Here is a 26,692-nt window from a genome sequence, read left to right as displayed (position 1 = left end):
AGAGCGATCTGCTGCCTGCAACATCCTTCAGCATGACCAGTTTGGCAGTGGGTCAGTAATGGTGTGAGGTGGCATTTCTTTGGAGGGCCGCACAGCCATCTGTGTGCTAACCAGAGGTATCCTGACTGCAATTAGGTACCGGGATGAGATACTCAGACCCATTGTGAGACCATATGCAGGTGCAGTGGGCCTGTGTTCCTTCTGATGCATGACAATGCTAGACCTCATGTGGCTGGAGTGTGTCAGCAGTTCCTGTATGAAGAAGTCATTGATGGTATGGACTTTCCCCAAACCTGAATCCAATCGAGCACATCTGGGAGACCATATTTCATTCTATCCACCAATGCCACGTTGCACAACAGACTGGCCAAGAGTTCACTGATGTTTTAAACCAGGCCTGGGAGGAGATCCCTCAGGAGACCATCCGCCGCCTCATCAGGAGCATGCCCAGGCATTGTAGGGAGATCATACAGGCACGTGGAGGCCACACACACACTACTGAGCATTATTTCGTCTTGAGGCATTTCCACTGAAGTTGGGTCAGCCTGTAATTTGATTTTCCAAAAGAAGAAAATGTAATTTGATTTTCCACTTTGATTTTGAGTATCATTCCAAATCCAGACCTCCGTGGGATATTCATTTTGATTTACATTGACCCTTTTTATGTTTTATTATTCTCAACTCATTACACAATGTAATGAATAAAGAATTGCAAGTAGAATATTTCATTCAGTGACATCTAGGATGTGGGATTTTAGTGTTCCCTTTATTTTTTTGAGCAGTGTGTATCAAGTGTTGGGGTACATATGATGCTTTGATTGCTTCTTAATGCATTTTTTGTGGCATTTGGGGGGGGGGATGATTAGGACAGGGGAGTACATGGATTTTTAGAAAATAACACAAGTCACACTACAGACTAGGAGGGAGGGCCAGTTCCAAGGAGCTTACAAACTGAGAACTCGGCCATGCTAAAAAACCTTCACTAGACACCTGCCGGAGTAATAAAAGTGGGCGAAGCAGCACTAGGTGCAAGAAGAGCCGTTTTCTGAGCCAAAAAGAGCCGGCCCGCCCATCACCAGAATACACGGCAGTTCAGTCAGGGTGACTGTGACACACGTCAGTCTGCGCCTTCCCCCCTGCAGGGCTGAGCGCCCGCCCGTACACGGGGTTTCCCCGCCTGCCCCTGCCAGCCCGCGCTGACACAAGGCGGCCCCGCAGGACAATGCAGCCGCTGCCGCCCGGGGACCTGTCCCAGCTGGAGCTGGTCGGCAAAGGCGGCTTTGGGGTGGTCTACAGGGGGCGCAGCGCAAAGCTGGGGATGGACATCGCCCTGAAGAACACCCTGAGAGATGACGCGTGAGTCAGCCAGGCGGTGGCGGGTGGGCGGAGCCTGGGGTCACGTGTCCGCACGCTCCCGCAGTAGTCACCCTCTCGGCTCGGTGACAGGGGCCGGCGCTTTATTAGCTCCTCCCCCAGGACAAGCCATAGACTATACCAGGTTACCTGACACTGCTCTTCATGATGGGACACAAGACAACTTTTTATTTACTTTAATTTTTATAAATGTTTTTTTTTTCTGGGCTTTGGTAGAAGTATGATTTTTCTCCCCATAGCCAGTAATCCTTTATCTTTGTCTCCTCTGTTCCATTTTTACACCTGTCAGACCAAGGTGTGCACTGGTGTCTCCTGCTTTGGTGGTCTCTGGATCCCCTCAATCCATCACTATAAGGGCAGAGACAGACTGCCGTATTTATTGTGCGAGAATCTCATCGTAAACCTCGTACTGGCTGTCAGCTTGCTTGTGCCAGGCCAGTGCGTGCAGTGCGATGCGTTTCTGGCACGAGATATACGGCAGTCTGTCTCTGCCCTGAAGGGTTATTTCCCAGGATAGTCAGTTATCGTCTTTCCACATGACCCCCTGTCAATCGGAGAAAGGGGGCTCTGCCCTATCTTCAGAGGAGCAGAGGGGCTACGAGACTGCTCCGAGTGGAAGAGCGCTGTTCACGGCTTTGACTGTCTCATGGAGGTTACGTGCTCAGAACCAGCCGGTAGCACCTGTTTCCTGGTAGTGATGGCCAGTCCGGCTGTTTTGGTGACCTGCATCATTTTGCTCCGCTTTTTTGGACCCCGATGCAGAATAAATTGCCCACCTGTAGCTAGCCAATGGCAGATCTTGGTTTTAGGTTGGGTTGGCGCATCCACTGCCAAGTCATACTGGTCATTCAGAAACACTAGGGTGCTCACTTCGGTGCTGGCTCCCAATGCTAAGAGAAAGGAGCCAACTGTGCCATATTGGTCACCAACGAGCCATCACTATTTCCCAGCAATCAGAGCCCCATTCACTGGGGTTCCCAGGAGTCAGATGTCAAACTATCAATGAGCTATCCCAATCCAAGAAGTGACAACCCTTTAAGGTATTGTCCAATCAAGATAAGCCCTTTTCATGAGTCTAGGTTTACAATGGTGTCTTGCTTACACGATGGTCAAGTCTTTCACGAAGTTACTCACGGGAAATTGTGACATATTGAGGCTTCGTGATAAGTAAAAGTTACCATGGACCAGTGGTCTTACAGCATTTCCTGGGTCACGGAAGGGCCGAGTGTGGGATCTCCTTGTATTACACTCATATGTCTCATTTGGGGACATGGCCCATGGGTTGTCCTCAACAGACAGTTCATTAAAGGGAACCTGTCTCCTTGTTTTACCGCTATAAGATGCGTCCACTGCCTTTCAGGGCTTATCTACAGCATTCTGTAATGCTGTAGATAAGCCCCCTGTCCGACCGGCAAGAGAAGAAAAACAAGTTTTATTATACTCACCCCGGGGGACGGTCCGGTGCTGTCTGGTCTGATGGGTGTTTCAGGTCCGGGTTCGGCGCCTCCCATCTTCATGCGATGCCATGCTGCTTGCTTCGTGCCACGCTCTTGTGCAGGTGTACTGATCTGTCCTGTTGAGGGCAGAGCAAAGGACTGCAGGTGCCGGGCCCCTCTGACCTTTCCCAGCACCTCTGCACTGCAGTACTTTGCTCTGCCCTCAACAGGACAGATCAGTACGCCTGCGCAGGAGCGCGGCACGAAGCAAGCAGGATGACGACATCACATGAAGATGGGAGGCGCCCGACCTGGACTTGCGACACCCATCGGACCGGACCGCCCCCGGGTGAGTATAATATAACCTGTTTTTCTTCACTTTCAGGTTGGACCGTAGGCTTATCTACAGCATAAAGGATGCTGTAGATAAGCCCTGAAAGGCAGTGGCCGCATCATATAGCGGCAAAAGAGGTGACAGGTTCCCTTTAACATCTTAACGACCGCCGATGCACATTAAAACGGCGGCCACTAAAGGGCCTTATTCCCAAACGGGAATAAATCTAAAGCGTCCCTGAGAGTCCGAAAAACTCTGGGATCTCAGCCGAGAGACCTTTATCAATGAGCTGGAGGATGCTGTTTCTCTTTCCTTGGGAAATCTTCTTCATGGCTGCTCTTCAATTCAAACCTATGACTTTCGCTTGTGAACCAACTTAATATCACACTGAGCTATTAGATAATGTGAATACAGGTTGTAACTTGTAGTATGCAGGGAGAAAAAGATGTTACCACCACCAGGAGCAAAAGAGTAACAATGCAGTTACATGACAAGAATCTGTATAACTAATCATATGCTAAATAGTTGCAAGTCACATTTATGTATAAGACAACCAAAACCTAAGTTTTTTTTAGGAAAAAAATAATTTTTTCATTTTCACAGTTCAGTGATATACACTTCTGTGAAGGACCTGTGTGGGTTCAAGGGGCTCTCCACAAATCTAGATACATTCCTTGAGAGGTATAGTTTCCAAAATGGGATCACTTGATTCCAGCACATTTTGCATTCAAAAAGTCAAATGGCGCTCCTTCCCTTCTGATCCCTGCTGTGCACTCACACAGTAGTTTTTCCCCACATAAGGGGTATCAATGTACTCAGGAGTAGAGATGAACGAATTTGCTCGGGTTCCCTCTTATTCGACAAGCTGCAGAGGGAACCTGGCTTCCTGGATTATGCATGTATCGCGGCTGTGTGACAGTGATAACACATGTATGGAGAGCCCAACAAACAGACTGTCCATGCATGTGTCACGACTGTGACACAGCCACGACACATGCAGCTGCGGCGCCGATCAGGCGATCAGCTAGCGAGATCCAGGAAGCCAGGTTCCCTCTGCAGTTTGCCGAATAAGAGGGAACCCACGCAAATTCGCTCATCTCTACTCAGGAGAAATTGGACAACAAATTGTATTCTCCTTTTTCTCCTGTTGCCATTGTGAAAAAGCCAAATTTGGGGCTAAAAGAAGATTTCTGTGGGAATTTTTATTTTTTATTTTCACGGCTCAACATTTTAAACTTCTATGAAGCACCTGGGGGTTCAAGGTGTTCACCACACATCTAGATGCACATCTTGAAGGCTCTAGTTTCCAAAATGGGGTCACTTGTGGGGGGGTTTCCACTGTTTAGGCACATCAGGGGCTCTCCAAACACAACATGGTATCCGCTAATTATTACAGCAAATTTTATATTCAAAAAGTCAAATGGCACTTCTTCCCTTCTGAGTCCTGCCATGTGCTTAAACAGTTGTTTTTTTCCCCACATTTGAGGTATCAGCATACTTAAGAGAAATTGCACAACCAATTTTGGGGTCCATTTTCTCCTGTTACCCTTGTGAAAATAAAAAAAATGGGGCTAAAGTAAAATGTTTGAGAAAAGTAAAATGTTCATTTTTCCTTCCACACTCCATTAATTCATGTGAAGCACCTGAATGGTTAATAAACTTCTTGTATGTGGTTTTGAGGGGTACAGTTTTTAGAATGGTGTCACTTTTGAGTATTTTTCTTCATATAGGCCCACCAAAGTCACTTCAAGTGTGATATGGTCCCTAAAATTTTTTTGTGTAAATGTTGTTGGAAAAGTGAGCAACTTTGAACCCTTATAACTTCCTAACATAAAAAATTATGTTTAAAAAATTATGAAGATGTAAAGTAGACATGTGGGAAATGTTATTTATTAACTATTGTGTGTGGTATGACTATCTGATTTAACCCCTTAACGACCGCCGATACTCCTTTTCACGGCAGCAATTAAGGGTACTTAAACCACAGCTCCGCTGTAGAAAATGTGTATAGCACCACCCAGAGTCGGAATTTCTCCGGGGTCTCGGCTGTCGGCACCAGGCAACAATAGAAACATTTTCCTATTGGTTCATTTTGAGAACTGTGATAGACACTATCACAGAGATCAAATTAAAAAAATAGTAGACAAAACCCCCTTTTTTCATCCCCTTAGGATGGAGTCACACACAATGTATAAAAAATCTGTCTGATTTTGTCTGCTGAGAATCGCACAAATGTTCTCCGTATGGTGATCCGTATCTCATCCATGTGCAATGCCTGGATGCATTTTTTTTTCAAAGTATCCGTGTGTCATCAGTATCTCATCCGTATTGTGAGATTTTCTCACACTTGCAAAATGAGCAAATAATGTCTGAGCCTTTCCTGTCACCTGCCCAATCCCTGAGAATTTCTCGCAAGTTACACTAATGGTCCGTGTGCTGTGCTATTTTTTTCTCACACCCATAGACTTGCATTGGCGTTTCTCAGCTGAGATACGCGGACAGTCGCAGCATGCTGTGATTTCACTCGCATGCGTAATACGGACGAGAAAAAAACGGATGATGGGAGCTGCCCCATAGATTATCATTGGTCCGAGTTATATGCGATTTTTTTATCGCATAGCACTCGTCCGTATTACAGACTAGTGTGACTCCGGCCTTAGATAGGGAAAAATAATGAAATAAAAAAAAAATATTTCCATTTTTCCATTAAGCTATGTGCACACGTTCAGGATTTCTTGCAGAAATTTCCTGAGCAAAACCGGACATTTTATGCAAGAAATCCGCATTCGTTTTTTTCACGTTTTTCTTGCGTTTTTGCACGTTTTTGATGCTTTTTTTGCGCTTTTTTTCCAGAGCTTCCCAATGCATTAAATAGCGGGAAAACGCGAAAAATCCGCAAAATTATTGAACATGATGCATTTTTTACCACGATGCATTTTTTTTTGCGGAAAAAAATGCATCATGTGCACAAAAATTGCGGAATGCATTCTAAATGATGGGATGCATAATGTATGCGTTTTTTATGCGTTTTTATAGCGAAAAAACGCGGAAAAAAAACCAACGTGTGCACACAGCCTTAGGGTTAGAGTTAGGCTAAAGTGAGTTGGGCTAAAGTTAGGGTTAGGGCTAGGGCTAATGTTAAAGTTAGAATTGGGATTAGGGTTAGGAGTGTGTTAGGGTTAGGTTTGTGGTTAGGGTTATGGTTAGGGTTGGGATTAGGGTTAGGGGTGTATTGGGGTTAGGTTTGTGGTTATGGTTAGGGTTGTGATTAGGGTCAGGGGTGTGTTGGGGTTAGGGTTGGGATTATGGTTAGGGGTGTGTTGGGGTTAGGGTTGTGGTTAGGGTTGGGATTAGGGTTAGGGTTGTGTTGGGGTTAGGGTTGGAGTAAGAATTGGGGGTTTCCACTGTTTAGGTGCATCAAGGGGTCTCCAAGTGCGACATGGTGCCACCATTGATTCCAGCCAATTTTGAGTTCAAAGAGTCAAATGGTGCTCCCTCCCTTCTGAGACTGCCATGCACCCAGTGGTTTTCCCCCACATATGGGGTATAGGCATACTCAGGAGAAATTGCACAACAAATTTTGTGGTCCAATTCCTCCTGATACCCTTGTGAAAATAAAAAAAATTAGTTCCAAAGTAAATTTTTTGTGAAAAAAGTAAAATGTTCATTTTTTCCTTCCACATTGCTTTACTTCTCGTGAAGCACCTGAATGGTTAATAAACTTCTTGAATGTGGTTTTGTGCACCTTGAGGGGTTCCGTTTTTAGAATGGTGTCACTTTTGGGTATTTTCTGTTATATTGACTCCTCCAAAGTCACTTCAAATGTGAGGTGGTCCATAAAAAAAATGGTTAGATTTTGTTAGAAAAATGAGAAATTGCTGGTCAACCTTTAACCGTTATAACATCCTAACAAAAAAAATTTTGGTTCCAAAATTGTGCTGATGTAAAGTAGACATGTGGGACAAGTTATTTATTAACCATTTTGTTTGACATATCTCTCTGATTTAAGGGCATAAAAATTCAATGATTGAAAATTGCAAAATTTTCAAAATTTTCACCATGTTTCCGTTTTTTTCAAAAATAAACGCAAGTCATGACAAAGAAATTTTACCACTAACATGAAGTACAATATGTCATGAAAAAACAGACTCAGAATCACTGGGATCCGTTGAAACGTTCCAGAGTTATAACCGCATAAAGTGGCAGTGGTCAGAATTGTAAAAGTTGGCTTGGTCATTAAGCAGCAAATTGGCTCTGTCATTAAGGGGTTAAGGGCATACAAATGTAAAGTTTGAAAATTGCAAAATTTTGTTCTTGTTTACTCTATATTTGTAGTTTTCAGTTGAAGAGATTCTTGTGCTCCAGGTGGCCTGTGGGTGGGGCTGTAGATGGCCTGTGGGCAGGGTTTTATTTGTTGCTCTGTTCACATATTCATTGCCTCCTATTTTTCATACTGCATATAATAGTGTATGACTTTGAAAAAAAAATTACTTAAGCAAAATGGTGGCTGCGCATGCACAGTAGCATCTATTGCTTGCACCCGGCATTTTGTTGCAGCCATTTTTTTTCTGCCATTTTGTTGGAGAAAAATAAGATTGGCTGCAGCAAAATGGCAGTGACGCTTGCGCAGTAGCATCGCCATTTTGCTGAAGTTACATTATTTTTTTTCAAAGCCAAACACCATTATATGTAGCATGTAAAATAGGCAGGCAACTCAAGGATCAGCGACCTGTCATAAGCCCATAAAGATTAATATGTGAACAGAACACCAATAAATGCCCCACCCACAGTCCCGTCCATAGCCCGCCCCAGAGCACGTGAATCTCATTAACTGAAAACTACAAATATAGATTAAACAACAGCAACAACATGACTGAGTTCTTCACCCCAGGCATCATTTTAATCAATATAACAGCGTAAACCAAAGTCCGGGGTCACACTTGCGAGTTCAATGCGGGAAACTCGCGCGAGTCTCTCGCATCAAGTACCGGCACTGCCACCGGCACACAAGACCGGAGCGTGGGGCTGCATAGAAATACATGCAGCCGCAAACTCCAGTCCCGAGTGACGGCATCAGTTGCAGGACTTCATGCGAGAGACTCGTGTGAGTTTCATGCATTGAACTCGCAAGTGTTACCCTGGCCGAACACTGTAGTTTATTTAGCAAGGTTCGCTTTCAGGTCAAACTTAGCTCCGTCACTAAGAGGTTAAAGTTAGGGGATAGGGGTTGGGGATAGGGGTTTTTCAAAAGTTAAAAAAAATTACAATATGGCTACTGCTGTGTGCAAGTGCTTGCTACTTAAGATTGCATCGGATATTGCTGGTGCTCGAGTGACATGCTCGAGTCCCCGCCCCACATATTTTGCAGCTGTTAGGCACTTAAAGAACATGCGTGGATTGCCTGCTATACTCCCGCATGTATTTTGGCTAGCTAACTGCCATGAAATATGCGGGGTGGGGACTCAAGCATGTCACTCGAGTACCCGCTACACTCGGAGCATACCTGAGCACTCAATGCAAACTAGATTAGCGAGCACTTGCGCTCAACACTACTGACAACATATTCAATATGACGACCTAATGTTATCAAATTCTGTAAAAAATGATGCAGATGTAAAGTAGACATATGGCAAATGTTATTTATTATATATTTTATACCGCATGACTAACTGGTTTAATTATATAAAGATTAAAAATTTTAAAATTGTGTTTTTCTTTAAAATTTTCACCAAAATTACAATAATTTTACAAGAAATGCAAGTCATATTGAAAAAAAATTACCACTTTCAAGAAGTACAATATGTCATGAGACAACATTCTCAGAATCAGTGGGATTTGTCAAAGTGTTTCAGAGTTATTACTTCATAAAATGGCACTGGCCAGAATTGAAAAATTTGGCCTCATCATTTAGGTCAAAATTTGCTCGGTCAGTAAGGGTTTAAAGCTGGGGTAGACACAAAATCAAAAATTGGTCTAAATATTGACCGAAATATACAGTGCCTTGCAAAAGTATTCGGCTCCCTGGAACTTTTCAACCTTTTCCCTATATCATGCTTCAAACATAAAGATACCAAATGTAAATCTTTGGTGAAGAATCAACAACAAGTGGAACACAACTGTGAAGTTGAACGAAATTTATTGGTTATTTTAAATTTTTGTGGAAATTCAAAAACTGGTATAATTAGCAAGTAAATTCCTATCAGCAGCTGCCCGACAAATGGACATGGGGTTTAACTTGATCAACGCTTGGTTCGTCCAGGTCCAGGGTCTCAAACCACATGCACTGTCCAGATCTATACCAATAATCTCCATGGACTCTGCACCCTTGAGATAGGGGTATTTTACTCAAGTCATCCGAGGGTACATCTACAGGTAGAGGCACTCGGAAGGTATTGACTGTTATGAGAAAGCTGCGTTCTAGCCAGTAAAATGCACGTCGTGGTCCCACATCCGGCCAGGGGTCACCATTATATTGCCTCATTAGTATTGGTAAGCCTTTTCTTTTGTATTTATGTACACCACACTTTGTCATTTTCTTTTTCACATGTCTATTTATTTGTAATGGCTCCTTTAGAGGTGATAATCTGACTATGGCCGTACATTGGCAATTGATCTTTTTACCTTTAATGGGTGACCCTTACCTTTTTGTATTGTCTTGAAGTTCATGTCATAGTGTTATATTGTTTTCAAAAAAGTTTTTTTGATACACAATAAAAATTATATTGTATTTTATAAATTATCACCTGGTACTCCTTTTTCTCCTTATTTCTCATGTATTTTGGAGTGGGTGTAGATCTTTAAGGAAGGGGGAGTTCCACTTGGTTCCCTCTCCCCTGGCATTGATTATGCAGCTGGATTAGTTATTACTGGGTTCATCTTCGGTTAAGCACATTTAATAGGAATCATTCTTCTGGAATACCTGAAGAAAAACGATTTTCATCATCAATTAAGACTGTGTGGCAAGGGGTTATTGATGATTTGAGGAAGATGAGGTCCAAAATATAAGAGTGTGACTGATCAGAGACGTTTGGTTGGTCCGGACCTGTGTGTTGGTGACTTGGTGTGGTTGTCCTCAAGAAACATTCATTGAAGGTTTCCTCTTGGAAACTGAGTCTCAGGTTCATCGGTGCTTATCAATCAATCCCGTAGCATTCCACCTTGCGTTGCTGCCCACTTTAGGATCGATAATGTGTTTCATCGATCTCTACTCCAAAAATATGTTGTGTCCTCTGTGCCATCACTGCTACCACCAAGGGGTGGTACTGTCACGGGTTTACCAAAACAGAGAGGAGCCAGAAGACAGCAATGTCTGATTTCTCTTACTCCTGCACTGATTAGAAGTACTTTCCTATTAAACAGTGTAAATTTCTTTGGGGGGAAGGGTACAGACTGAGGGTGGATTCAGGAGCTAGGCAAGGTACGTGGCCCCGGCATCTTCACCATCAGAAGTATTCAGAGGAACAGAGCTATCTCGGGCACTAGTGTTTGGGACAGGGAAGGTGCCCCTGGTCCTGGGACACCCGACAACAGAGTTGTGACAAATGCCAAGCCAATTGCCAGTAAATAAAGGTATTAGTAGTTCTCTTTTTGGTGTATTCTTTTACACTTTGTTTTGCACATGCAATAGAGTGATTATGTTGAAATTTATAATATGTTTGTTAAAATGGAAATTTAGCAGTTTTTAAGTTGCCATATTGCACAATGTCATGTCCTCTTCTGAGCAATAAAAAAGATTCCACTGGAGCAAGAAAAATAATTTAGTTACATTAGCTACTGTTTCTTCTTGTTAATAAAAGGTTATTAAAAAAGTCGGTAACTGATCCCTCAACACTGTGCCTGTTGAACAATGGTACTAGGATCTGCAGAGTCCCTACTTTAATTTAGTGCAAGTGCATATGCTCCACCTCTACTCCATTCACGAACTACAGTTGTGCTCAAAGGTTTACATACTCCGGCAGAATTTTTGCTTTTTTGGCCTTTTTTCAGAGCATATGAATGATAACACCAAAACTTTTTCTCCACTCATAGTTAGTGGTTGGGTGAAGCCATTTATTGTCAAACTACTGTGCTTTCTCTTTTCAATAATGACAACCCAAAACATCCAAATGACCCTGATCAAAAGTTTACATACCCTGGTGATTTTGGCCTGATAACATGCATAGAAGTTGACACAAATGGGTTTGAATGGCTACTAAAGGTAACATCCTCACCTGTGACATGTTTGCTTGTAATCAGTGTGTCTGCATAAAACCTGAGTGAGTTTCTGGGACACAGAGAGACTTTTGCATCTTTCATCCAGCCACTGACGTTTCTGGATTGTGAGTCATGGGGAAAGCAAAAGAATTGTCAACAGACCTATAGGAAAAGGTAGTTGAACTGTATTAAACAGGAAAGGGATTCAAAAATATATCAAAGGAATTGATAATGTCAAGTCAGCAGTGTTCAAACTGATTAACAAATGGAAAATCAGGGGCTCTGTAAAAACAAAACCACAGTCAGGTAGAGCAACAAAAATGTCGTGCACAAATGCCAGGAAAATTGTTTGGGATGCAAAGAAAAACCCACAAATAACATCAAGTGAAATACAGGAATCTCTCAAAACCAGCGGTGTGGCTATTTCAAGATACACAATAAGGAGACACTTGAAGAAAAATGGGCTGCATGGTTCGAGTTGCCAGAGGAAAGCCATTACTGCGCAAATGCCACAAACTATCTCAGCTACAATACGCAAAACAGCAGAGACAAGCCTCAAAACTTCCAGAACAAGGTAATTTGGAGTGATGAGATCAAAATTGAACTTTTTAGCCGCAACCATAAATGTTACATTTGGAAAGAGGTCAATAATAATAATAATAATAATAATTTTATTTATATAGCGCCAACATATTCCGCAGCGCTTTACAACTTATAGAGGGGACTTATACAGACAACAGACATTACAGCATAACAGAAATCACAGTTCAAAACAGATACCAGGAGGAATGAGGGCCCTGCTCGCAAGCTTACAATCTATGAGGAAAAGGGGAGACACAAGAGGTGGATGGTAACAATTGCTTTAGTTATTTGGACCAGCCATAGTGTAAGGCTCGGGTGTTCATGTAAAGCTGCATGAACCAGTTAACTGCCTAAGTATGTAACAGTACAGACACAGAGGCTATTAACTGCATAAAGTGTATGAGAACATGATGGAGGAACGTGATTATGTTGTTGTTTTTTATTAATAGGCCACACAGGGATAATTAGGTTAATGCGTTGAGGCGGTAGGCCAATCTGAACAAATGAGTTTTTAGTGCACGCTTAAAACTGTGGGGATTGGGGATTAATTGTATTAACCTAGGTAGTGCATTCCAAAGAATCGGCGCCGCACGTGTAAAGTCTTGGAGACGGGAGTGGGAGGTTCTGATTATTGAGGATGCTAACCTGAGGTCATTAGCAGAGCGGAGGGCACGGGTAGGTTGGTAGACTGAGACCAGAGAGGAGATGTAGGGTGGTGCTGAGCCATGGAGTGCTTTGTGGATGAGGGTAGTAGTTTTGTACTGGATTCTGGATTGGATGGGTAGCCAGTGTAATGACTGGCACAAGGTAGAGGCATCGGTGTAACGGTTGGCGAGGAATATGATCCTGGCAGCAGCATTCAGGACAGATTGGAGCGGGGAGAGTCTGGTAAAAGGTAGGCCAATTAGTAGAGAGTTACAATAGTCCAGACGAGAATGAATAAGTGAGACAGTAAGAGTTTTTGCAGAGTCGAAAGTAAGAAAAGGGCGAATTCTGGAAATGTTTTTGAGATGCAGATAAGAAGAGCGAGCCAGTGATCGGATGTGGGGGGTGAATGAAAGCTCGGAATCAAGGATGACTCCAAGGCAGCGGGCATGTTGCTTTGGAGTAATGGTGGAACCGCACACAGAGATGGCAATGTCGGGCAAAGGTAGGTTTGTAGAGGGAGAGAACACGAGGAGTTCAGTTTTTGACAGGTTCAGTTTCAGATAGAGGGAGGACATGATGTTAGAGACAGCGGTAAGACAATCACTGGTGTTTTCTAAAAAGGTCGGCGTGATAACAGGAGAAGAGGTATATAATTGGGTGTCGTCAGCATAGAGATGGTACTGGAAACCAAATCTACTGATTTGGCCTATGATGAAAGGAACACCTTTCCTACTGTAAAGCATGGATGTGGATCGCTGATGTTTTGGGGATGTGTGAGCTACAAAGTTACAGAAAACTTGATCAAAGTTGAAGAAAAGATGAATTCAGCACGTTATCAGCAAATACTGGAGGCAAATTTGCAATCATCAGACCGGAAGCTGCGCATGGGACGCACTTGAACGTTCCAACATGACAACGACCCAAAACACAAGGCCAAGTTGACCTGTCATTGGCCATCTCAGTCTCCTGACCTCAATATCATTGAGCCACTCTGGGGAGATCTCATGTGTGCAGTTCATGCTAGACAGCCCAGGAATTTACTGGAGCTGGAGGCTTTTTGCCCAGAAGAATGGGCAGCTTTGCCATCTGAGAAAATAAAGACCCTCATCCACAACTACCACAAAAGACTTCAAGCTGTCATTGATGTTAGAGGGGGCAATACACAGTGTTAAGAAATGGGGTGTGTAAACTTTTGATCAGGGTCATTTGAATGTTTTGGGTTGTCATTATGATTTAAAAAGAGAAAACACAGTAGTTTGACAATATATGGCTTCACCTGACCACTAACCATGAGTGGAGAAAAAGTTTTGGTGTTATCATTCATACTCTGAAAAAAAGGCCAAGAAAGCAAACATTCTGTCGGGGTTTGTAAACTATTGAGCACAACTGCATGGAAAATGCTGAGCTTAGCACTTCTCTATTTCAAGCAGTCGCGTAGACAATGAATGAAGTGATGATTGAAAATGTGCACCACCGCTCCATTCAAGATGGGAATTTCAGAGTCCTATTCTTGGGGTAACTGGTGAACCCAATTGTCTATACTTTAAGGATCAGTAAGTTATCCCATGTCTAGTGAATAGGGCATTACTCTTAATGGGGATATCCGAGGCTTTAATAAAAAAGTATGCAGGTGCTAACAGAGGCAACTCCCTGTCTGTTGTACCTGACATTGGTCATTGACGCCTCCTGCCAGAGATTCAGTTACCCCCTGTCAACAGAGCAGCAGTTACTCTTCTTGTTGACAGGGCGGGACTACTGATGTCATCCTGATTTACAGCCGGCTCTCTGCTGCCTAATTGGGGGAAGCCTGCTGTCAAGACCAAAAATAGCTTGTATATCTGTGTAAGTTCCGCAGAGTAGACAAGGCTTAAGTAGGAATGTCCCATAAAATGCATAGATATACTCTGCTATTTCTTGTAATGCAAAATGCCTAATTTCCACTAAAACGTGATCCTTTTAGGAATCCAATTTTTTTTTCTTTTTTGTTTTAGTGACGATTTTAAGAGCCTCATGAAAGAGAAAGAAATGATGGCCCAAACAAATTACACCTATGTTCTTCGCCTACTTGGATTGTACGAGACACAAGGAGGAACAGTCTGTAAATATGGCCTTGTCATGGAATATATGCCTTACGGTTCTATTTGCACCCTTTTTGACCGCATCAAAGAAGTTCCATGGGCATTAAAGTTTCAGATTCTTCACCAAGTGGCGCTAAGTATGAATTATCTCCACCATGTTCTTGAGCCGCCCATTATTCACCATGACCTGAAGCCGCATAATGTTTTATTAAACAAGTCCTTAGATGTTCAGGTTGGTGTGTGATCATACTCTTGTATGTCATGTTCCTTCTGATGTGCATGAATTAGGTTATCATCGGTTAGAGTAACTTTATATTAGGTAGTTTACCCCCCAAAGAACAAGCAATTTTTTTGTTATTGGTCTTTCATTTTTTTCCCCTTTTTCTTCCAAGTGTCATAACTTTTTTAATATTTATAATTTTTCATTGACCTAGCTGTATAAGGCCTAGTTATTTTTACAATTTTGATTAACATAGATATATTGTAAATAGTGAAAAAATGTTCAGATTTGGTAAAATGGTGAAGAAAAAAAAACACAATTCTGCCACCACTTTTTTTGGGTTTCATTTTCAGTGTTCTGATTTGTGGTAAAAAAAAGACCTAGCACCATGATTTTCCTTGTCAGAATGACTATGTCGATGCCAAACTTGTAAAGTTATTTTTTTATTTAAGTTATAAAAAATTGCATATTTGCTTAAAAGAAAAAAATGTTTTTTTGTCTCCATTTCCTGAAACCCATAACTCTTTTATTTTTTTTTAATCAATTTACCTATGTGAGGCCTGTTTTACTCATGGCAAGCTGACCGTTTTATTGATGCCAGTCTGGGTTTCGTACAATATTTTTATTGCTTTGTATTAGGAAGTGCGCTAACCGAAAAATTGCAATTTTTTTCATTTTACCATGTATACTCGATTATAAGTCGACCCGAGTATAAGCCGTAGCACCTGATTTTGCCACGAAAAACTGGATAAACTTATTGATTCGAACATAAGCCAGGTATGCATTGTCCCCTCATCCCTATCCTGGTTTGCATGGCCCCCCTGTTCTGTCCTTGTATGCATGGATCCTTATCACCTATCCTTCTATGCATGGCTCCTTATCCCCTATCCTTGTATGCATGGTTCCTATAAAAACAACATCATACTTACCTTGCCTGTGCGCCCCCGCTGCATCTCTTTCCGTCGCCAGCAGCTCTTCCTGCCGAGCAATAACGTGGCCCTACTCATTAAGGTAATGAATATTCACTCCACGCCTATAATATTCATTACCTTAATGAGCGGGGCCATGTGATCGCTCGGCCGGAAGAGCTACTGGCGCTGTAACAAATGAGATGCAGCGAGGGCGCTCAAGAAGGTAAGTAGGATGTGTGCTATTACAAAGAAATGAATATTCATTTCTCTTTAGCAGCGGCATAGGCTTTAGCCACAGCCGCCAGCTCCTGCATCTGTGACCCGCTGCTCCACCGCTTCCCTGGCATCTTTCTGGGACAATTGACTCGTGTATAAGCCAAAAGGGGCGTTTTTAGCACAAAATTGTGCTGAAAAACTCGGCTTATACCTGAGTATATATGGTAATTGTTTTTCCTTATGATATTTACAATGCATGTGAATTATTTATTTTTATTATTTTTTATTCCCTTTAAGCGACTTGGACCTTTTATCACTTGCATAATACACTGCAATACCATCATATTGCAGGATATAATAAAAATAATGTTCTCTTGTGAAGTCCAGCCACAGGTCAAAGGCACTGCTTTATAGGAGGAGTAAATGGCAGCCATGGTGGCCTTAGTTAGGCCTCCAGCAGTTATGGCAATTTATCGGCACCTCTTATCACATTTTAATAGTTAAACAGCCATTAGCAGAGCTTGCTTCGGTTGCTGATGTTACATGAAGCTGTGTAAGGCCTCCTTCACATGTCAGTGTGTTACTTACACACATACACAAATTATAATCTGTGGGTCTGCGCACATGTAGCTTTCACATGGACCACGTGTCGTATGCAAAACATATAGACATGTCCTTTATGTGACGTTAAATAGACATGTGACACTTATCAACACCTTGGAAAAGCAGTACAATTAGCGCTATTTCCAGACGTCAGGTGCTGAATGTAGCTCTTCATTGTCGCAAGACCAGGGAACGCTGATGGGAGTTGGAGTCAGCACCCGATGTCTGTGTCGTGGGGGTTGCATAAATAATTGAATAAAAAAAATGACATGCTGTGCTCCGTAATTTTCCTAACCAGCTGAGGGAAAGCTGATGGCTGGGGGTTGATGTATATATTCTCGGAAGGGGCCAATAACCATTAAGGTTTCCAGGATATTAGTATCAGCTCACAGCTGTTTGCTTACCTTTACTGGTTATTACAGGGGAGACCCCCCAAAAAAAATTAAGTGGCATAAATTTCAGGGTTCTTTTACGATGGTGTAAGATATACGTGACAAGATTAAAAAAACAGTTTTATTCAATATGTAAATAGGGGGCTTTGGTGATTCCTTGACGTGACCATGGGCTCTGCCCATTTAATTACAATCCTCCACACCTTCCCTTGTGTTGATCGACAGCACTCTTTTCAGAGTGAAGCCCAATCTGAATCCACAGCCCTGCACACACTGACTCTGCAGAGACTGAAAGTTTACAGGTGGAGGTGCGGAGGATTGTAATTAGAGGGTGTAGTGGTGCACTTAACCAATGGTCATGCCAAAAGGGGACTAAAAGCTCCTAATTACATATCTAATGAAATAGTTTTTATCTAAAGCATAGCAAGTAAAATCTGAAGGTACAAGTGTGATTTTTATAGTGGATTAGTGTCCTCATATGAATGTATAATTGGTTCAATTTGTGTTTTGGGAGTGACAGACTCATTTTAAGATTACGAATAGTCACCTTAGATCTCCTAGTCTGATGACCACTAGTATCTTATATTGATCAGCCATAACATTGGTGAAAAGTGATGCTGTATTCTGAATGCGACATCTTTCAAGGGAGGAGAGTTGCTAGGCAGAAACTGACTAGTTAGTTCTTGAAATTGACAACTTGGAAGCAGGAAAAATGAGCAAGCAGAAGGATTTAACGACTTTGTCAAAGGGAAAATAGTTCCGGTTAAATGTCTGGATCAGCTGAGATGTTCGTACTTTGTTGGCCAACCGCAAGCTGATCTTAGATGTTGTAATCCTCTTCTTATTCTAGTTAACAGATTTTGGCCTTGCTAAAAATGAAACATCTATCGCATTGAGTCAGTCTATGGTGGGCTCTCTGCCTTACATGCCACCTGAAGCCCTACAGTCCTACACCTGCAAGCCTACAAAAGAGTTTGACGTTTATAGGTGAGGTTTTCTCTTGTAATTTGCAAGTTTCATTTTCTTTACGTGTGCCCCAAAGGGCAATTTTTCTCTTTCAAAGACAAGTGGGTCAAGTAAGCCTTAAAGGGGTTGTCCCACCTAGAATAATAAGGCTACAAATGTCAATTTATAGATTTTGAGATTAAATTACAATACCAAGAAGGAAAAGATGGTATGATGATGTGCAAATGATGAAAACTTGGAAACATCATTTTCAAAACACCTTGATTTATTCAGTATGGAATATGAGGTTATTATTTTTTATCTAAGAAATGGACTGCTACACTAAATGCACTTGGACAAAAAAAATCAAGATTCACAGCTGGCAGCCCTCTTTGCAATTGCCGACTAATGATGTCACAGATGTGCTTGATGGGAGACAAGTCCAGAAATGCAGGCCGTGGAAGCACACAGGCTGCTCACAGTGGCATCAGAAAAATGCGGCCTGGTGTTGTGTTGAAAATTGGGGCAATTCCTAAGAGAATAACTCTTCATGGTAGTCTATGTGGTCCCCTGACCAATCTGTTTCTATCATTGCAACCAAAAGAAAATCAGTTCTCCATTCCACCCTTCATTGCCGGCTTGCTCTGAACCAGGATAGCGTTTGAAAGTGGTGTGTGAGATCTTGATCGTTGTTCAATGTCATGCAAACACCTTCTAACACTGTTTAAATCCTTAGACTTGGTATGTCTTGTCTAATTTTACTTGCAGTACAAAATGGTCCAATGCAAGACACTCTTGAAATCTTACAGGATCATGTGGGCCACACCATGAAGAGACCTTAACGAAGTAACTCTAATCCAGTCCTAATTTTGAGATTATTGTGCTACCACACACAATAATCTCAAAAGGTAGCAGGACCTCTCTAGTCTTCTAGTCTTTATTCCAGGTACACTAATAGCTAGTGGTACGGGCATTTCTCCTAAGAGTCCCTGAAGCTGTTTTTCAACAAAGCAACACCAAATCACAAATTGCTTGTACCACTCTAAGCAACCTGCATGGCGTGAACATGCAGTGTCTCCAGACTTGTCTTCCACCGAGCAAATCTGGGACGTCGCTGGTTGACAGTTGCAAATGGAGCATGATGATGTGTGTGACGAAGTGCATTTAATGTGGCAGAATGTTGCTTGAACAGCTATTAGTAACCTAATTGATAGTGTCCAAGGCTGTAAGTGTGTGTGATTCTGTTCATGACGCTCATGCTGAATACTGAATAAATCAAGATATTTTGAAAAGTTTGTTTCATTTTTTTCATCATTTGCATATCACTAACATATCCATTGATCATATGATCGTAATGCGGCCATTACTTTATCCTAATGGTGTTGCAATTTCAAAGTCCAAGAGTGTATATTGTTATATATCAAAATAAAAGTAGTTAATTACATTAAAGGGGTAATCCAATGGCAACAATGTTAGCTGTGGTTTTAAATAATTATTTAGAAGCTTTTGGGCTTGATCTCGAGCTATGGCGACTTGATGGATGAATGCTGGATGAATTGATGGATGAATGCTCTGTCGGAAAATCTATCTTGCCTATATTGGTCCACCTGGATCTTCTCCACCATTATCTTGTTGATCACAGATGATGTTCACAAAATGTGGAAACTTTCAGACAAAAGAGTTTTCCAGGCAACCCTCCCGCATGAAAAGGCGATTTGGGTGTCCCAATAATGAGTCCTTAAACTCTCTGTTACCTTTGTCTTTGTTTCTTAGTTCGCATTAATTTCCCCTGCAGCCATCCTTGCGGTTTGTTATTATTTACATCCTGAACTTTTTGCCAGCGCTCCCTCTGTGCCTTTCGACTACGTTTTCCAAAAGGCTGTATCTGTTCCACACACTTCCCAACATTAGTGCCTGCCTACTTCACCTACAAAGCACCTTCCTGAGACTTCTATACAGTCTTAAGATGGATACATTGCTGAAGGTATAGTTTTCTCCTTCCTAATATTCATCCCACTTTACCTAGGATGTGTTAACCGGACACTCTCCTGCAGTCAGTAATCTTACATGGGCTGACAATGGCTGGCACAGTGTACTGTAGTGGGAAATTACTCATATAATGTAGTAATTTATTCTAATGTAATCCAGTACTGTGAACCTTCCAGCATCATCGCTTCAGGACATTGTCACTAATTAATAAGCTAACTTGTTTTTTATGAAGCCTACAATCTGCGTTCCTTCCCTCCCTGTGAACATCCCCAGTCACTGTAAACTTGCTGAAGATCGCAGGCTACGTGCTCATGACATCATCATTGAGAGCTCACTGCAAAGCTACTAGCTGAGCAAAGCAGAGACAGGAAATCTCTGTAACAGGAAGGAGCTGACAGTTCAGGAACAGAGCCGTATTTTAACACCAAGTAAATTCTGAAGTTTCTTCATTTCTGATAGCCCTTACAATGCTTTAATTGTCCGTGAGCCCAGAAAAGCGCCTTTAAATTGGATGCAGCATCAAAACCTCGAGCATTACAGAGGGCGAAGGGAGGAAGCTACTTATGGTTGTGAAAGCATGTTACAACTTAGTTAAAAGCCTCTGAACTTTCGTGCTGTTTTAAAAAATGAATGTTAATTAGTTTGCTGTTTTAATGAATATCATTTCTTTTAGCCACAAAATTACTTCTTTAATCTAGTACATATGATCTTCGGAACCAAAAATGGCCATACACATTAAAGTTGACTGAAACTGAGATCAGCTATCTATTCAATGAGAAAGTCTACAGCCCACAGATGACATACCACATCCAGTTTTAGGGACACTAAGGTTTGAATTTGCAGTCACTTTCCATATTATTAATTCCCTCTCATTATATTGCAGTTTTGCAGTCTTGTGCTGGTCCGTCTTGTCTGGTCAGGAGCCTTATAAAAGTAAGTCCCAGACTTTGCTATTGCTTTACGTTTTACTCTATTAGGCTCCATCATTCCTGGAAACATCTCTGAGCTCATTGTTTATGTTCTTCTTTTGTCTGGGTTGCATCAGTTTTGACAGTCACTCTGCATCATCTGGGATTTTCCACATATACAGTTCAAATTCAGAGAATATGACTGCTTGAAAGTTAATAGTGTTGCTTATCTGTTCAATGGTCACCTTTTACAATCTTTTTTTTTCATCAGGCACTTTCCGATTTGGGAGTCCAGCCATTTTTTTTTATCAGAATTGGTCCTAGTGTTGATATTAACACCTTCACCCTTCAAGCCTGTTTTCGCCTTCATGACAGACCAAATTTTAAAATTCTGACCACTGTCTGCTAGGGCTGGCGGAACGCATCGAGTAAATAGTGAGATGATATTTGGTGCGTTCGCAGCCCTATGTCCACCGTGCAGGAGAGAACCTACTGCTGGCAAATGGTGGCACTATATGGCGGTAGAAGCGAACTCTGTTACTTCACAGAGTCGCCTATAAAGAAAGCACTGGTGTCCTGTTTAGCTCACAGGAGTACACAGCAACTGCCGAGCAGATAGCAGTTTGTGGTCACGCAGTCAAAGAGGCAATCATACAATCTCCTCACCGGAGGAGCCGGTATTTTAGTGGCTTATTTCAGCCGGGGCCCTGAATGCATACACACAATCTCCTCGCCAGAGGTTCCGGTATTCTAGTGGCTTATTTCAGCCGGGGCCCTGAATGCATACACACAATCTCCTCACCGAAGGTGTCGGTATTTTAGTGGCTTATATCAGCTGGGTCCCTGAATGCACACAAGAGTGACCACATTGGCGCAAAACTCATGACATGAATTGATACTAGCGCATGGCCGTGCGGTCATGCGAACCTTTTATAGCTGAAGCAAGTACAGGACCTTCCCAGAAGGACCAATGGGAGGCTGCCACAGAAGTTGAGCACCTTCAGGACCTTCATAGAGGACCAATGGGATTTGCTGCAGTATCTAAAGATGTGACCCTTGATCTCCAATGAGAGATCTTACCCTGGGCATGCTCAGAAGGGGAAAAGTAGGACTTAGTCCCAAAAATGTCTGCTCGCCACTGCCCAGTACTGGCTACAATGGCAGAAGCTGGAAAGGCAACAGTAACCCTTTGCACAGAGTCAGACTGAGCGAGACACTGGGACCGATATCTCCACTGAGCAGGCTCCACTGTGGCAGGAGAAGAATGGGAGACCGCAGCAGAGATGGCCCAAGATTCCCCCTGTACAGAGGTGGGAACTCGACCCCTAACACTGTCATTTTATGAGGTAATAACTGTGGAATGCTTCAACGGATCCCACTTATTCTGAGATAGTTTTTTTTCTGGCATATTGTACTTCATGTTAGTGAGAAAATTTGTGCGATTTGACTTGCATTTATTTGTGAAAAAAAAGGAAATTTGGCGAAAATTTCACAATTTTCAAACTTTTTATGCCCTTAAACCAAAGAGTTATGTCGCACAAAATAGTTAATACATAACATATCCCACACATCTACTTTACATCAGCACAATTTTTGAAATTTTAAAATAATTTTAAATTAAATTTAAATTTAATAATAAAATAATTTTTTTGGGTTAGGAAGGTGATATGCAGCGCCCCAGAGTCCTGGTCGTTGCAGTAAAGTCGCTCTGCCGCTAAGGAGGGTGATGTTACGTCTGATTGCACTAAAGGAGTTCACCTGACCAGGTATCACACACACACACTACACTTCACACTCCGGCCACCAGGGGGAGTGGTTCTATCTAGTAGGCCACTCCTCACGCTCTGGTAAAACTGGGGGTTGGACAGGAAGTTAGGGAGAAAGCAGCCCAGGAGAGTTCGGGAGAGGACCTGTCAGGGGAGGGATCCTGACAGTGGCCTAGCGAAAAAGGACAGATCGTTACGGAGCCGTGCTTGAATGATATAGCAGCAGGCTTCTTGGAAAGGACACGAAGCGAGGTTTATTGTGGAGAAGTGAGAAGCGAGATCACAGCACAAAGGAGAATAGAACCAGTAGGAGTCGTGCCTTAAGATCGTGGCAACACCCTACTGAGGTGCATAGCCGGTGGCCGGGGCACCGAGGAAGTAACAGACTCTACGCATTACTTCGAACTACGGCAGGACAGTTAACTTCAGGTTGGTTGTCTCACCCTTTTACACCTAACGAAGACAACGGAGGCAATTGTGGGAGAGGGGCGTCTCTAGGTCCCTATAAAATAACTCCAGGCCTACCCCGTCATACGGGTGCGTCCTAGCCATATCATCTGGGGGATGGAGAGAGAAAGAACATCAGAAACAGACACAACAGTTGTGAGGACTATCCCGTGGTGCTCAGCAGGGAGCTACTACAACACACAGGCGCTAGAAGGTAGGCACTGATTTCCACCTGCAAAGGGAACTCTGGATGTGCCTTCGGACCGGCCGGTCTCAGCCAGCCCTGTTAGCAGTGCTCTGGATTGCGAATCCCGAAGCCTTCAGTAAAGAGGTAAAGAGACTGCAACCCTGTGTCCTCCTTATTCATCGCTCCTTGCACCACGTACCATCATCACACCTTTCATTGGACGCCCTTTAGCAGGGTCACGGACCGTGTCTAGCCACCGTGACAACCCCAGAACCGAGACAGAGAGGCCCGGTACCGAGTACCCCGCAGCCCTGCGTCTGGGGCGCTCCAACTAAGGGTTAAAAGATGACCAGCAACTTCTCATTTTTCCAACAAAATTTGCAAAACCATTTTTTTAGGAGCACGTCACATTTGAAGGGACTTTGAGGGGCCTATATGACAGAGATTACCCAAAAGTGACACCATTATAAAAATTGCAACCCTCAAGGTGCTCAAAACTCACACGAATTAATGCAACGTGGAAGAAAAAATGAAGATTTTTTTTTTTTACAGAAAGTTTACTCTAGCCCCAAATGTTTTATTTTCACAAGGGTAACAGGAGAAAATGAACCCCAGAATTGTTGTGTCATATTTTTCCTGAGTACGCCAATACCCCATATGTGGGAGAAAACTACTATTTGTATGCATTGCAGTGCTTGGAAGCCCCTGATGTGTTTAAACAGTGGAAACTCCCCACAAGTGACCACATATTGAAAACTAGACCCCTCAAGGAATATATCTTAAACTTTCAGGTACTTCACAGAAGTTTATAATGTTAAGCTGTAAAAATAGAAATCACATTTGTCCCACAAATTTTTTTTTCTATCCCCAATTTTTTATTTTCACTAGGGTTATAGGAGAAATTGCACAATACAATTTGTTGTGAAATTTCTCCTGATTATTCCGATACCCCATATGTTGGGGGAAATTACTGTTAGGGCGCATGGCAGGGCTGAAAAGGAAAGGAGCACCATTTGACTTTTTGAATGCAAAATTGTCTGGAATCATTAGTGGACTCCATGTCACATTTGTAGAGCCTCTGATTTGCCTAAACAATAAAAAACCCCACAAGTGATGCCATTTTGGAAACTAGAGCCCTCAAGGCATTTATCTAGACATGTTGTGAGCACCTTGAACCCCCAGGTGCATCACAGAAGTTTATAATGTTGAAGTGTGAAAATAAAAAAATAAATTTTTCCCACAAAAATGTTGTTTTTTCCCCCAAATGTTTCAAGTTCACAGGGGTAAGAGGGGAAAATGGGCCATACAATTTATTGTGGAATTTCTCCTGTATACCCCGATACCCCATGTGTGGTCGAAAACCACTTTAGAGGTATGATGCAGCGCAAAGCTCAGGAGGAGAGTAGCGCCATATTGGAGTTTATAATCCCCACAAAGTTATCGTTCAGTAAAAAGTTTATTTTTAACTGGTGGTCTACCTCATTGAACTGTTCAACATCTGGTCTTGGCCAACCAAAGTCCTAACTAATATGCGGCCTGCAAAAGCATACCGTCCCCATAACACTAATCCACACAACCAGATAGGACCCGCATCTTCATGTAACATGCGAGGACGCAAGAGATGAGTACCTTGCCTATGGCTACCGCCATGCGCCACGTTACAAAATTATCAGAGACCACCGGTAGTTGAACTGTGTAACTGAACATGCGGAATTTTGGAATTTTGCTAAGAACTTTCATTTCCTTAAGGGCTTGTATATGGCTTGATAATGTATTGAATAATATTGTTTCAGTAGTGTCAATAGTACACATTTTTATTAAGAATATTTATTTTCATGTTTTAGATGCAAACAGAGAATTGATTACAGTTCTGGTTCCCCGGAACCATCGACCAGATATGAATCTTCTCAGTCGGTTGACATCTCAGAAGAACGTTCCTGAAGCTATACAACTGATGCAGGAGTGTTGGGATGCTGATCCTGGCAAAAGACCCAGCTTCTCCAGTAAGGATTCACGACAACTGGAGATGGATAAATTTATTTAAGTGGCACTTATTTCTACTTGATTTTAATTCTACTTGATAATTTCAGAATACAGAATTTTTTGTATTTCGCTCTTCACAAATTTGGCAAAATAGTAGCTAGTTGGATTATATTTTGCTGAGCTATAAAAGGCCAGTACAGTGTTAGCAAAGAAAAGAAATACTAATGCTGACCTGACCACTCAACTCTCCAGCCGTCTCTGATGCTCACTGCACCCTGCCATCTCTATTCACCACTGCCGTGCGCTGAAACATTGGGCCTCTTCTAGTTTGGCTGGGACTTCCTGGACATCAAAAAGTCGCGACTGGGTCAGTATTGTCCCTGCGCATGCTCGTTTTAAGGTCACAGCGCATATCACGACATCACAACTTAACCATATGCAGGGACGTTTCTTGCCTGATTACAGCGGAAGGCCCGGCTTAGCGTGGAGAGGCCCTCGCTTTCAGTACCTGACGGTAGTAAGAAGAGGCTGAGAGGTGAGTGGTGAGGTGAGTATTAGATATTTTTTTCTTAAATGTTATGTTTATTATACTCTAATGTCTTCAGAAACCCTAGAGATTAAGAAGGGACATTCAATTTGCATAGAATCGAATTTTCTGGTAAAATCTGCACGGTTTGGTGAATTCACCATGACAACATCAGTCTGTTACTGGTGTGTGATGAAATAACCTGTGGTAAGAACTAACCCATATCTATGCTTTACTGATGGGCAACCAACAGTAAGCAGGCTCCTGCTGCGCTAATCATAGGCAACCTATTACCTATCCACAGGATGTGCACTAGAAGCAGGTACCCCACGTCATCTCTAAGACAGTGCCTAGTCTCGCAGCCTTAGAATTTCATAAGTTGCCTGGCATGTGTAGCTTTCTCCTTTATGAAAAATATGGCCCATTGATGAGACCTTCATCTATCAAGATAGAAATGTCCGAGATGGGACTACAACCACTTGAAATACTGACTGGTGCCTACGTTACAAAGATCTATTATTTATTCTATTATTTACTACTGTATCCAAGAAACACAAGGTTCCTTCTAGCCACTGTGTCTTTGGTGATCACGAATTTGTCTGGCTTTGATAGGGCTTTGTAACTTATGGCAAATGTCTATGTTTTGTAGAAATTATTGAACAGACCAGAGACATGAACACTGCCTACACTGCTGAGATCCAGGATCAAATTGATAACGTCTTGGTTCAACTCCGAAAACCTACCAGTAATGCTTCACATTCCCAGGTGCTGGATACATTGCTCAAATGTCATATATATCACAAACTGTGTATGATTAGTCTTGATGAAAAATGTTTTACCATTTTGTGTCTACAGCTTCTATACTTACATAAGCATCTCCATGGTAACAGACTACAAACAAGCTCTGTGTAGTCAGCTCCTCCCATTCAACCTGTAATTCTTCCCATAGAAACC

At 42.4% G+C, this 26,692-nt stretch overlaps 1 protein-coding gene across 2 annotated transcripts in view; it reads left to right on the top strand.

The window, feature by feature from the left end:
• The first annotated feature begins 1,169 nt into the window (after positions 1 to 1,169).
• The window catches only part of LOC143768998 (receptor-interacting serine/threonine-protein kinase 4-like), a 65,361-nt gene continuing 39,838 nt past the window's right edge, over positions 1,170 to 26,692 (top strand). The window contains exons 1-6 of one of the 2 annotated variants that reach the window (XM_077257610.1): positions 1,170 to 1,356; positions 14,559 to 14,877; positions 17,838 to 17,974; positions 20,805 to 20,854; positions 25,074 to 25,232; positions 26,388 to 26,503. In XM_077257610.1, the coding sequence (XP_077113725.1) occupies positions 1,223 to 1,356; positions 14,559 to 14,877; positions 17,838 to 17,974; positions 20,805 to 20,854; positions 25,074 to 25,232; positions 26,388 to 26,503 (915 nt within the window). In that variant the 5' untranslated portion in view covers positions 1,170 to 1,222. The remainder of the gene's footprint in view (positions 1,357 to 14,558; positions 14,878 to 17,837; positions 17,975 to 20,804; positions 20,855 to 25,073; positions 25,233 to 26,387; positions 26,504 to 26,692) is intronic. The other variant, XM_077257614.1, reaches the window with a different exon arrangement.

Source organism: Ranitomeya variabilis, chromosome 1 (assembly GCF_051348905.1).
Source record: "Ranitomeya variabilis isolate aRanVar5 chromosome 1, aRanVar5.hap1, whole genome shotgun sequence".
NCBI classification, from domain to species: Eukaryota; Metazoa; Chordata; class Amphibia; order Anura; family Dendrobatidae; genus Ranitomeya; species Ranitomeya variabilis.
Note: the sequence above shows the minus strand (reverse complement) of the source record. Positions and strands in the feature narration are given on the sequence as shown.